This window comes from Eucyclogobius newberryi, unplaced genomic scaffold (assembly GCF_026437365.1).
Source record: "Eucyclogobius newberryi isolate DKJ021-1_F unplaced genomic scaffold, fEucNew1.0.hap1 SCAF_1, whole genome shotgun sequence".
NCBI classification, from domain to species: Eukaryota; Metazoa; Chordata; class Actinopteri; order Gobiiformes; family Gobiidae; genus Eucyclogobius; species Eucyclogobius newberryi.
This window is the reverse complement of record NW_027315723.1, coordinates 33,302,588-33,316,528: the sequence shown is the minus strand read 5'-3', so window position 1 is coordinate 33,316,528 and position 13,941 is coordinate 33,302,588. Positions and strand designations below refer to the sequence as shown.

At 40.3% G+C, this 13,941-nt stretch overlaps 1 protein-coding gene across 1 annotated transcript; it reads left to right on the top strand.

Moving 5' to 3' along the window:
• The first annotated feature begins 9,028 nt into the window (after positions 1–9,028).
• lft1 (lefty1) lies at positions 9,029–10,962 on the top strand. The gene is made up of 4 exons (XM_072451682.1): positions 9,029–9,523; positions 9,616–9,862; positions 9,945–10,184; positions 10,424–10,962. The coding sequence occupies exons 1-4, from the start codon at positions 9,253–9,255 to the stop codon at positions 10,746–10,748; spliced, it is 1,083 nt and encodes a 360-aa protein (XP_072307783.1). The 5' UTR covers positions 9,029–9,252; the 3' UTR covers positions 10,749–10,962.
• The last annotated feature ends 2,979 nt before the right edge of the window (positions 10,963–13,941 follow it).

Below are 13,941 nucleotides of genomic sequence, written 5' to 3'. Positions count from 1 at the left end.
TCCGTTTGCGCCCGTGTCGCGGCGTGAATATGAGCCCGTCCCCCCAAAACACGCACCGCTCCTCTCGGCTTTGACACAGAAAAAAAAAAATAGATCCTTGTTACTGCTTTTTAAATCCCATTCTCGCCGTCCGCCGCAAACCAACAGTCTGGAGTTTGTAGGATAGTTTTTTTTGTGTTGTTTTTTTTTTTTTTTTTTTCCAAGGAGCACGTCAACATGCGGGTTTTTCGTTACGCAAGAGTTCGTGAAGCGCGGAGGGGAAATGCTGCTTTATCAAGTCCTCGAGCTTATTCCAAAGACGGGACGCAGCCTAAAGTCCCCGTGTCCTCTCTCCTGTTCCTCCCCCGCCGGTCGGACGCTCTCGCCCGTGTCTCTTTTGCCTTCAGAGTTCAGAGACTCTGCACAGGGAGAGATCACGGCGCGGACCGGGGCTCGCGGCCGCGCGCGGGATTCTGGGACATGGATGGGAAAAATATGAATGAAAGATTGATGAAAAGACCAAATCAATGTTCAGACAGATATGAACACGTCATGACACCAGCTGAGGAAAGACAAACGGCCCATTTTTAAATATGTAGGCCTGGATAATTAACAATAAAACAACATATTATTTATTTATTTGGTAGAATGGCTTTTGGGAGATGTTTGATGATTTTTGCCCATTTATATGATATAATATTTAGTTTTAAGTGTTAATAGGCAACAGCGCTATATTTTCACCACTCTGAAACCCATGGATAGCCCACAATCACACTGTTGATGTGTTGGCATTGGCAGGGCTAAGCAACGGTTTAGGGCCTCAAAGGCACCAGAGGGCCCCCAAGAGTGTCTACATTGTACTTTAGCCAACTAGACAACATTCAGTTAATCAGTAAACAGGAAAAACTGCCTGGCTTTTTGGTGCAGTGCTGATACTATTCAGAATCAGAAAATGTTTTGCTTTGGTGATTCAGTGCAACATACAACAACTAACAATTATAAAAGATGTGTCAAATCAAATGAGGCATGTATTAAAGAAAAACAATTTGAATTTACCATAAGATAAAAACTTAGTGTGTACACAAAATTTAAAGTATTTGTGTGGCTGCTGGTGTTCTTAGCACCTACATTTTCTTCTTTCCATCTTGGTATTTCTATTGGATGTTAGTACAAACACAGTTTATGGGTGTGATTACATCTGGTGAAGAGTGAAGAGGCAGGGCCTCTTGAAGGCTCGGGTTATTGGACAAGAATCAAATGTAGGTGAGCTGCACTTAACCCTTTGTCTTTAAGCCTGCTCTCTTTTCAGAAGCACACGTTTACATGTTCGGCCTACATGAATAGAAAACTAATCTGATTATTTTTTTAATTGACAATACTTGGCCAGACATCAGGTGTTGTGTGAAATTATTTTATCATAGAAATATATAAAACAAATCCATTTACCAAAGGAAAAAAGAACTACATCTTTATTTATAGGCCTATATTGATTGGCTAAATTATTGATTTTTGGCCAGATAATATTTTAGTGGGGAAGGAGGTGCACTTTTAAAAAATAAATTATGCATTTTCAACTAAGGTGGGAGAATAAATACAAATACATTTTTAGAAGAAAACAGTAGGCCTATATCTTGGTGATGCATACATTCCCTTTGTATATATCCCTTTGTATATCCCTTTGTACACCTCTGTATTTCCCTTAATGTTTTTAAAGGCTATATAAAAACAATAAAACAATCTACCCCTAAACGCATGCGCTGCACTCCGCCATCTTTGTTCTCCCGTGTCTAACTCTGTGATCTCTGTGTTGTAGAGTCTCTGGTGAATGCTGCAGGCAAAATCCCAGCTCATCATCATCATGGCGCCCGTCACAGCATCTGCTGCGGGCCGGGGGGGGCTCACCGTGTTGTGAATGGAAACTGCGGGCTGTGTCTGTCAGGCCCATGGTCAGGCCCGGGCCGCTGCTGGTGCTGCGGGAGAAGGAGGAGGAGGAGGAGGAAGAGGATGAGGAGGAAGAGGAGGAGGAGGTCACTTTGCTCTGGACCTAAAGAGACAGGTGTTGGTTTAGAAAACACTAGACTTTTGAAGTGAAGCTATGTGGGTTCATTAGACATAGAGAGCATAGAGCCTAAATAGTGTCACTCATTGATTTATTTATTTATCCATTTATTTGATATGGTCATTTAATTGGTCATTTAATTGGAGGAATCAGATGCATTGTTTCAAGTTTAGTTTCATTTTCAACACCTGTCCATTGAAGGCTGTTGGAACAATAAAAACAAGTATTATATTATTTATTTTTCAAAGTATACAATAATGATACCGACAGCACAAGTCAGCACAATCAACACAGTTTGGGTAGGGCCAGGGGCCAGGGCCAGGGGCCAGGGGTGAGTGATAACCAGAACATGCACTGAAGTTTTCATCAGACTTGACCATTTAAATGATCGTTATCGTATTTTGATCATTGTTTTCTGACTTAAGGCTACATGCTCTAAAACACAATGCCAAAAGACCTTTTAGGCAGCAGCGTTACTGAATCAAAAAAGACTAATAATAGAATCTAATAGAAATGTAGGAATAATAGAAAAAATACAGACTCTTATTTACAGTAAGTGGTCCGAAAATCTTGTTCCGGAAGATATTTATTCACATTATAAGCCTAAGGAAGAGCAAGATAATTCAACTCTTTATTCTGACTCTTCAGTGGGTGAAGGAAGACATAATAATGACTCAATCTCAATCTTTCATTGTGGACAACGCTACAGTGAGTCAATCTTTATCCCCAAAACAGGAAGTAGACTGATTAGAGGGAATACCTTTAGCTTATCATAGTCTACATTATTAGATATTTTTCATGCAAAACTGCAGCATAATCGCCATGCCTTTTTCGATTTTGTTTACACATGTAACAGACAGATCGATAAATTACCAATATTTTTTTTTTTTATGTTTTAAGAGCAAGATGGTTCAGGGGAACAAATAAAAAATCTCGTAATCTCTGTTTGTAAAGTAAAAGTCTGTGGTCTTGACTGTCCCAACAAGTTTTGTCCATCAAACCATGTGTTCATTGTTCAAATGATGAGATAATTCCTGATGTAATTATTTAATACAACTCCTCAACTACTTATTGTTCTCTTCTACTTGTCTATATTGTTCTCTTCTACTTGTCTATTACCATCTTAGTAACACTAAAGTAACACTGACACATTTTGAGTCCGTCAATCATGAGAAGATCTAGTTGAGTGGGTATATTTGATGAAATGGCGCCCTCTACTGGTCATTGGTAATCGTATCTGAATATACTAATTACTCACGTAGCCTAAAATTGTTTATTTTTTATTGTGTATTGTCAAGCACTCACTCAATGTAGGGCATGGAATTAAAGAAAAAACTACAACACAAACAGAGAGAAGCAAGTTGACGGATTTCATTCTGAACATAAAACAACAACAAAATTAATATAAAAAATAAATAAAAAGAAGATGAAGAAAATGATGAAGGTGTGGCATCCAATGAAAAGAAGGTTGAATCTTACGTCCAAAATAGACACATTCTTTCCAAACATGTGATTTTGTGGTCCTCCATTGTGAAGTACACATATTTTCTGATTCGTCGTCCGTCAATACAAAATTGCCCTCTGTTTTTATATATTTAGTAGAGTGGCTGTCCAGATTATTAATGCATTTATATAATTTAGATATTTTTCACCTCGAGAGTTGATTTATATGCCTTTATAAATATTTCAGTCATAGGGTTGTAATAGGTGTTGCTTTGTTTTATTTCTTGATAATAATAACTCCTTATTGTTAAAATCTATGAAAGTCCTGTTTCTCCAAGCCAAACGATTCCTTCAACATATCAGAGCATATTTAATCTTCCTTTACAAGCTGGTCAAATATATGAATACTTTTTTGATATCCAGTCCTTAAATCTCCGGTCAGTTCTATTTGGTAGGAAACCTTGAATCATAAAATCATAAGATTTTAACATCTTTGTTTAGTTCATATGTTTTGATTAGCTTTTTCCATGTCATAAGCTTAACCCAGGGATCTCCACTTCCTCCAGATGTTGCATCCATGTGTCGTACTTACTTACTTTTGGTAGTTGGACAGTTTTGAATCGGATACAAGTTTGTTTTTTTCCATGCCTTGTGATTGTTTTATTCATCATCAAACAGCCGGTTGGGTGTGGAAATTGGCAGAATCTGGAATAAATAGAGCAATCTGGGCAAAACACTAATTTTATAGTTTCAATCGTTAGACTCAGCCTTAAATATGGAATAAAGTTACATTTTTCAACGTCTTTCTTTATGGAGGAAAAAAAGGGGAGTATAGTTTTAGTCTGTATGTCTTTATGGAGAACCTGACCTCGGTATTTGAAGGTTTCTCTTTTCCATTTAAATGGTAGGTATTTCTAAAAGTATTTCTAAAAGGGGGTCGCCAGCAAGATAGAATTTCAGTTTTTTGAATGTTTAATTTGTAGCCAGGCATAGGGCCAATATTATCAAGGAAAAGCAAAATATTAGGTATGAAAATCTCTGGCTTTGTCAAAAACTTTAAGATATTATTTGTGTCAAGTGACCGTTAATTTTAATCCTTGATGTTGGACTGTTGTAAAGAGCCCCAATATTTAGTTTTTATTATTGAGTCATTTTCTGCAGCACTTTTAATAAATAAGGCCAGTTAAGAGAATCAAAAGTTTTCTCAGCATCCAAAACTTATTACAGCCTTGTTTTGTTTTGTATGTGGTTCATTATGTGTAAAAATCATCTTGCTTTTGTTAATAAATCTTGAATTAGATTTGTTTATCTTTTAGAGCGTTATACCACTCTTAATGGAAATCTTAACATTATTTTTTTTTTACATTTGACTATATATTTACCATATATTGTTTTCATGAGTCCTCGTGCTGAGCCCACAGCCTTTTCTGAAGATGTTTGATTAACATCCACAACAACATGTCTGATGTTACTGGGCTTAGAAGTGTCCAGAGAAACCAAACACCACTTCAGGTAAAAAATATTGGAAAACTATTTTAGTTTGATATCAAGTTTCACAAAACATGACTCTTTAGTTCATTGCATTCCCGTAATTGCCCATCAGTCTTACATTCTCTCTAATCCTCATTAGTCATCATTATATTTTCTTAAATGTCTATAGGTTAAAAGGCGGGGTTCAAAGAGCCTCTTAGAGCTGCACGTCTGCAGTGGATGAGCTGTTGAGTGGACGGGACATCAGAGGAACCATCCCAAACCATTTCATTCAGGACTCTGGCTCTGGCTCAGGCTGTTTGAAGTTTGAAGCTCTTTATGAGGTAATGGGCGTGAGGGGGAGGGAAGAGACCAGGGAAAACAAATGATTCACAATAAATACAGTATATTTCTGTAAGGAAATTCTATTTATATATTTATTTTTACTCCATTCTTTTACAACAACAATAACATGTTGTAGAATTTTTTTTCTGCCACACCTCATAATGAATGTTAACAAGGAATTAAAATGTATGAACTGGAAAAAATCTAAATGTTACAACATCCATTGTGTAATTATATGGTAAAATAACTCCCCAGTGCACATTCTGTTCCAGTCCCAATAAACCTGAATAAGTGGACCATTGGCTTAGTACAGGTTGAAACTAATGATTGTATGCAGAGGAATTCAATATTATATTTAAATAAAAGTATTTATGCATCCATCCACTTTTTATCCAGGGGCCGGATGTATATGAGTATTTATTTGTGTGATTATTTTGCAATTATGCAGTTATATAGGTAAATACATTTGATGTGTTGCAGCAGTAACACAGCCTTCTAATTATACATAATTATATTGTTGCATATCATTATTAAAATAAATGCATTTGTATTTCACATTGGTTGAGGATTATATGCCATTAAAGTAAATACACAAACTTAAGTCTTGTGATGTATGTTTACAGGTGGACTCTGCATTAAAATACTTTACTCGTCTAGTAATCTGAGCAGAAAGTGTATGCACATTTTCTAATCACCCAACGAAATGATCAACAGTATTGAATACAATTCTGTGTTTATATCTGTCCTCAGAGTGGACATAAGTCATAGTTAAATAATGGTTCCCTCTTGCGTCCGTGGCGCCTCACTACAATGTTCAACGTCTATCACCTTCATTCCTGGGTTTATATCACCGACCTGCCACAGCCCCTGAGAACTCTGCTCTGGTTGTACAAGGCTAGAGTATAATTTATATAGACACAATCAAGTAAATTGGCTACTGTCCCAGATTGATCAATTAAAAGTTCATCTGCACATTTATTTATCCGTCTCTTATAATCACGTCTGGTCCCATTTGTCACATCACACTGCATTAAAGGCTGTGTATACGCTCTGATTGTAAATGTAATTAGACTGTCCTGTCCCGGGCCAGTGCAGCCCGTTCTCCGGCCACTTGCCCTCATTGTCCTAGGACTTTGCGCAGGTCTAGCGCTTTACGTGATGATTATTGGAGTCTTGTCTCTGCGCATGTGTTCCTTCCGTCTGCCGTGTGTAAAGGGCCTTTAACTTGCAAACTGCAACAGAGCGCGCAAATATTTGGCATAAAGCTAACGCGGGATCAGGAAAAGCATAATGGAGACGTGTGGCCACCAACATTAGATCAATATTGGCTCTGACGCAGGTGGCGCACTGCACGTTCTCTGGCCGCAGGTTTCCAAGGCTCGTTTTATACTTTGGTGCAGCGGCTTGATCATATTCGCATCTAGGTTTGAAGCGGGCCTTTTTCAAACAGAGCAAGGTGATTTCATGTTTCACAAATTGAAGGGAATGAGCTCTAAATTGGGGCGCTTTTGAATGCAAATGATTTGGATGTTAATTAACACCTGCCTTGTTGATTGTAGAGCTTGTATTGGCCCTTGGTTGAAAAGAAATAGCACCTTGGAGCTTCACATGCACTTTGAACTGGCGGAGTTGGCTTTGATTGGCATTGGGAAGGAAGAAAGACACTGAGAAATGTCACACAAAGAACATATTTTTTTCGCGAATTAGGGTCTGTAATGTGAGCCACATGTAGTTGAAGGTTCAGTGAGACTAGACAGTGTCGTGGCGCGACACATACGGCCAGATCAGAATGCTCCTGCCTTCAAAGGCCCTGGCAGTGCTCTACCTTCAGTATATCACCAAAACCTTAACCTAAACAATATATTTGGTGTGTGCTAATCCACACATAATCTGTCAGACTGAAGTTATTAAAGATCGTCTTAATGGATGCAACCTGTTAATTAGTGAGCACTGTTAGATGTTATTTCACTAACACAATCTCAAATAACCCACATGTATTTGTAAATCAAAAGTGTTCAAAAAACTGGCCCAAATATACTTCTCTGCAACTGTATGTAATTGCACGACTCTAGCCTCACTTACATCACATTGATACAGAGCTGACATGAGAACAAAGGAATGTGAGGCATCCATCTGAATGACTCACTGTATTGGCCAAATATGTGGCCCTCAGGTTTACCCCATTGTAATTTATGAATTGGCCCTTTTTACAGACATCTTGTATTTTTATACAAAAGGCATGTGTAATACAGTCAAGCCTTAAATCTAGGAGCTGGAGTGACATGTCTTGGGACCTTATTAGTCCAAACAGATGCAGTGTTAATGTCTATTTTGATATTTATTTGTATCAACAGAGTTGCTGCAGTCGGTCTCGTCTCTTCCAGAGAGTTCAACCTGCATCATGAAGTGCAGTGTCTCTTTGTGGATTGCCTCTGTAAACTGAGGTGCATATGTGCTCCAGACAGTCCTGACCCTGTGAACCTGCCGTCCTCTGCTCTGCCCTCTGTCCCACATTGAGCGACACATTCCACCGCACAATGTCAGTCTGGACACAGTCTGTGACACGACACACGGCTCTTCTCTGGCCGTGTCCGAGAGTCCAGTCCAGTCTATCAGAAGGACTCCAACATGAAATGTTTATTCCAAACCATTGTCCATCAGATTAGAATTATTAGCCAAACAGACAGTTAATCCGGGTCTGAAGGAAAAGGTTGGGGGAGGAGGGGCTCAGATGTGGATTGGGCCAGGCTCTTCACAGGGTGGTGATTATCTGATTCCATTGCGAGGATTTGCCTTGCCTTTTTTGTCACACAAACATTAGAAGCAGCGGTCTGAGCTTGTGTATTGGGAGCGTTTGCTCAGAGATGTCAGACAGACTCAAGGAGCACACAGGAAGAGCAGATGACAGATGACTGCCAGACCCTCTCCACAGTCACAGGTTAATTAGACGAGACTGCACCGTTTCTGCAGATGGATTAATCAGACTGAAGCAGGCTAGACTGCACCACAGACACAGTAACTAATATTAGAAGAGCGACTATTAATGCAGACTTCACCAGACAGTGAAGTGTGAGCTACTGTGTCCAAGTCATTTCCCTTGTGGGTCCATAAAGTCTGTCTAAGTCTGGTGATGATCAATAATACACTGGTTGTTTTCTGTTTTCCAGCCAACCAATAACATGGTCAAATTATGTTGTCAATGAATATGAATGTCACGTTTGCGTGCTCATAGGAGAGTATATATATATATATATATATATATATATATATATATATATATATATATATATATATATATATATATATATATATATATATACACACTTTTGCTTCTGGTATAGATGTTATACTCGTTGTAAAGGCCAAACGTGAAGTTAGTTGTATTTGAAACTGTGATTATCGTATTTCAATTAATTACGATGACCAGCAATATCATGCCCTGTTAATGGGATGTAAATACAGCTTTTGAAATGCAATTATGATGGCTGTCAATTGGTGAAAGATATGCTCATAATTACGCAGCTCTCGTGCGTGAAAGAGCGAGCGGTGCATCGTGCAAAATGAAGACCACCAGAGATGGACTCCAAACATTGGTTGAAATAAGGAATACACAACTCCACACGTGTGTTTACTCTATTAAGTTCCATGTAAGACTCCCAATAGCCCAAAACAGCAAGTCTAGTTTTAGTAGCCTACTACACACCTCTTGAATCGCAGATAGCGTGGACCCTAATTGTCTTGTGTTTGAAGTATGTCCACTTAAAGATGTCCTGTTGAGGGGCTGTATGCTCGCACCTTTGTTCTGATAAGCGGCCCAGCCCCCTCCCCTTCCACAGGGTGTGAACGACTGGGAGGGCCCTGACGATATAAGGGCCTGCGAAGTGTCAGGGGCCACTGTGGAACTACTGTGCTACTGTGCAACTGCCACTCTTTCTTATCGCACTCCAGACTCTGGGATGAACATGGATTTGCTCCGGATTTGTTTCCTGTGCGTCGTGGTCTTTGAAGTGACCGCGGCCTTTTCGCACGAGGATATGAAAAACGCACTGCTGGACAAACTGGGGTTGGATCAAGTTCCCAGGATTCAAAAGAGAGATTTGGAGAACCTTGTCATCCCGCCACATATTAAGAATAAGTACATGGCTATTCTGAAGAAACACCACAGCAGGAGGAGGAGATCTTTGCCCAGTTTGGCGGGCATCCTGAAGGGCATCCCTGGCAATGCAGGTAAACTCTTATTTCTGTGATCATGTTTCATCCTTATGCTGAATGATTCTTTTACTGCGCGCGCATGTCTAAGCTGTACTTTCCTCACATAGATATCTCTGGGGAGTATGTGTATTCTGACACGACACGGCATCGCATGGTGTTTGATATGGAGGCCAGGATCCCCGACAACAGTGAAGTGACCATGGCAGAGCTCAAGTTGTACCAGCGCGCCGCCTTCCACAAGCGCTTCACGGCGGAGCGCAAACACCACCGCGCGGCCAGTAACGCGCGGGTCAGCGTCTACTGGGTGGAGGTGCTGCCCAACGGCGCCAACCGCACCTCTCTGGTCGACTCTCGGTAAGGACCATGTCAATATCAACCAAATTCATCTTGAGGTTGTTGAAACGGCATCTAATTAACGACTTTGGTGCGTTCACAGACTGATTCCCATTCACGAGACCGGATGGAAGAGCTTTGATGTGACTCAGGCCGTCCACTATTGGTCCAAAACGCAGCAGAAGACACCTATGCACCTGGAGGTGTGGATCGAGGGCGAGAGACCTGGCGGCTACGCGGCAGAGGTGGCCAAGAGTGTGCGCTTTACCACCCAAGAGCAGACGGACAACACCTTGGGAAAACCTGAGCTCATCCTGTACACGCTGAACCTGGAAGAGTACGGGTAAGAGTCACACTTATCCTATGAAACCAGCAGGCTGAAAGTGGTGGATTATAATATATGAATGAAATGATAACACATCTTTCATCATCTGACTCCATTTTTAAAATAGGGATAAGCAACTTATGCTTAATGTGTCAAATGTATGTGAATTTACATATGGTGATAGATATGTATGCAACTACTGAAGTCAGCTTTATTGACATGCCACCTAACAATATGTATATTTTCCCCTCCTGCAGTTCTCGTGGAGACTGTGATGTCCACCAGAACAAAGACACATGCTGCCGGGAACAGTACTTTGTCAACTTCCGGGCGCTGACCTGGACCCAGTACTGGATCATTGAGCCTGCAGGATACCAGGCCTTCAGGTGCACAGGGGGCTGCAAACAGCCCAAACGTAACTATGGTTATGGGGAGAGGCGCTGCACCGTGTCGGAGAGCGCACCTCTGCCCATAATGTACCTGGTCAAGAAGGGCGACTACACTGAGATCGAAGTGGCAGAGTTCCCCAACATGATTGTAGAGAGGTGTGCGTGTACAATGGACCATGTGTCCATAGTATGAGAGAATGGGCTCACAATGAACACTTCCTATGGTTTGAGTGTGGTTATATTTAAACACTGAGAGTACTTTTATTTAATGGGAGTTTAACATACAAGCCCTGCTCCCTCACCTTCAAAGCACTTTTTTTCTATTTTTTTTATCTGGATTTGAGTGAGTTGTAATTTGACCATCAAATGCTGAGATGATATATTTTGAAATTGTACATACTGTAATATGAATGAGTTTATGTTTGAAAAATAAAATATTTTGTTTCACTTAAAGCTGCTGTGTTGCTCTGTGTTTGGTTGTGGGGCAGACTGCCCCCTGCTCGTCTCATTTACATTCATGGTCTTTCAAATGCCAGCTGCACAGCTGCATGCTAACAGCTTTATTTATAAGGCTGAGCTTATGGGACAGACACAGCAGCAATAATATGGTAGTTACACATGTGTAAAATACAAATAAAAAGTACAAACTATTATTAATGTTGTGCAGGGTCCTTTTAGGCGGACATTCAAAATAAAGGACACTTATTATTTCTCACCAAGGAAAAAATAAGCAAAAGTGTCTTTGAACAATAAGACTCTATAATTAAAAGGCTCATTACCTTATTTTCTTTTTTCTTTCTTTCTTTTACCATTGGAGTTACTGGACTATGCCTTACCACTTTGAGAGCCTGACCTCAACAACTATCTCTTCCACCAACTGAAGGATGGCAGTCTAAAAAACCCCTCAGCCCAGTACAGTCCCCAGGGCGTCCCTGGGCAAGACACTTCACACACCCAAAGATGGAGCAAATGCCCATGGCCAAACTCTAGTGCATTTACAGCATGTACATAATGTGTGTTCATTAACATGCACTGTCCCGACAAAATAAACCCACATAAACAATGAAGATGGTTTTGCAGAGATCAGATCGAAATGCAAACATTTATGACCACAGTTTAAGACAACGGATGTTTGCATCTCAATCTGAACTCTGCAAACCATCTTCATTTTTCTGGTTCATGGGTTCGATTCCTGAGCCAGACACATTCTAGTGAATGTGAGAGTGAATGTTTGTCTGTGGCTCTGTGTCAACCCAGACAGGGGCCTGGGAGTATCCCCCCTAAGGCCCAAAGTCACTAGAAACAAGCGTCAGAAAATCAAAGGGGAAAAGATAAATGAATGAAAGTTTGAGACAGCCTAACATACATTGCAATCTTCAAGCAAAGTCAAGCATTCAATAAAATATATATTCTATGATTATATGAGATAGAACAATAAATAACAATTTGACATTAATTTCATTACAGGTGTTTTGGTAAAAAAAATACCTTGAAAAGCCTGAAATCTTACAGCGATTCCACTTGCCTCTCCGCAGATCTTAACAGTAACTGGGCCTGGTATTGTGTACATAGATGGATAAGTTTACTGCCATAACTGCGCATGTTTAAGTAAGCTTCTGTCATTGTTACTTTTAATGTATTGGAAACTAAAATCGGCTAAATAAAAGTTATAAATATAAAGTCACAGTTGAACCAGTTGTCATGGGAACCCCACAGAAATAGGAAATTGTAGAACAAATATTGCAGCTAATGACATGCCACGCTCGTCCCCCAGCGGGGCCACTATCATTGACAGTGGTGTGTAATGCTTTGTTTACTGTGGGAAGGAGCTACACGGCCTCACACTGGGAGATGTCCCCGGCCCGTTTACATGGGGCTTACAGGGGCCCGCGCTGTGCTAATCGGGCCCTGGGCTAATGCATTGTTTGCTGTCTGCGCAGGGGAGGGGGGCCTGGTCAAGGGCCAATATGTCCCTCTGGAGGCCGGGACTGCGGCTGCCTGTCTAGGGGGAAGTGGATTGAAAGATTGTGATGTGTAATGCAGAGATACACACAGGTGCTGGTGGTGAATGACAATAGGGCCCGTTTGAGATGGTCGTGCACATCTAAAGTATATTTACGCACATCTAAAGTATATTTACGCAGACGTGTGTACTAATATGTGCTTATGTGGGGTTTACGTGCAACTACTGAGTGCACCGGGTCGAACAAGGGACCTCAATCCTGGTTCATGCAGTTTTAAGTGATACATTTTAGGTTTAATTTTAGCGGGAGGACGATAATATCCTTCTGTATATACTCGTTTGTGTTGGGAGCAGTCTCTCTAAGACAATTGAAAAGCAAAACGGCCCATACATTTTCAAGAATCTAGTTTTTTGCTCAGTTAAGCTCTGTCAAAAGTCATTGATCCAACACTGTTACAATCCCCCCCAGCAGAGGATTCTGTGCGTGAATGACAGGTTAGACTGCACATTTCACTAAAACGTAACTAACATGATTATAGTTATGATTTACCAAATATTTATCCTATTTCCCCTTCCAGTTTGAACATTTTAATGGATGTTTATAATGTTACTTCCTGGTTGGGCATGCGCATCAGATGAGACATAGGTTGAGGTAATTCAACAGATGTTACCTAGCAACCATATTGTAAACAAGTGCCAAAATCCATGTAGATTACACAACGATAACATCTTTATTGTGTTAAATGATGGTTTCAACTGTCAGAAAAACGTGTTCATTGCTATCAAATTGTCCCTGCATTCTGGAAGGCTGTCGCGTATTGATGACATCACAAAGGGATTCCTTTTCAGAACTCTGCGCTACTTCCTGTAATTCTAAACTTTTATGTTTACAATTTTCTAGACAAACTGCAACCTCACTGCTGTAAAACTGTGATGCATATTTACCACCAGGTTTTATTCCACCAAACTAAGAGAAATATCAGAATCTGTCATATGCACTTTAAAATCTCACGACATCTGTAATAATTGAGTCAGAATCAGCCAAGAAATGTAGGTACTGTATTCTGTGTACAAGCCTTTCGGCCGATCGTATCTTCATCTTGGCAAACTGTAGAGACGCCCACATGAACGCTGAAGTATCTTTTCAGACTTCACAAAGATGATATCTACACAGCAGTGCACCTCGCGTTATCATTCGGCCTGTGTCTATTCAATAAAAGTCATATAATCCCGTCATCTATGTACCTACGAGATAAATTAATGCCTCCACTATACAGAGCAGAGAGAATGTTTGTGGGTAAATGGGATACAAAAAATGGGATCAAATCAGAATGTGAGGTCTTGATCATAAAGTGGGATGTTATTTAAAGTAACTTGTCTGAGGTTATGAAGAATAAGGAGCTGCTGGAACGGCAAAGCTCTT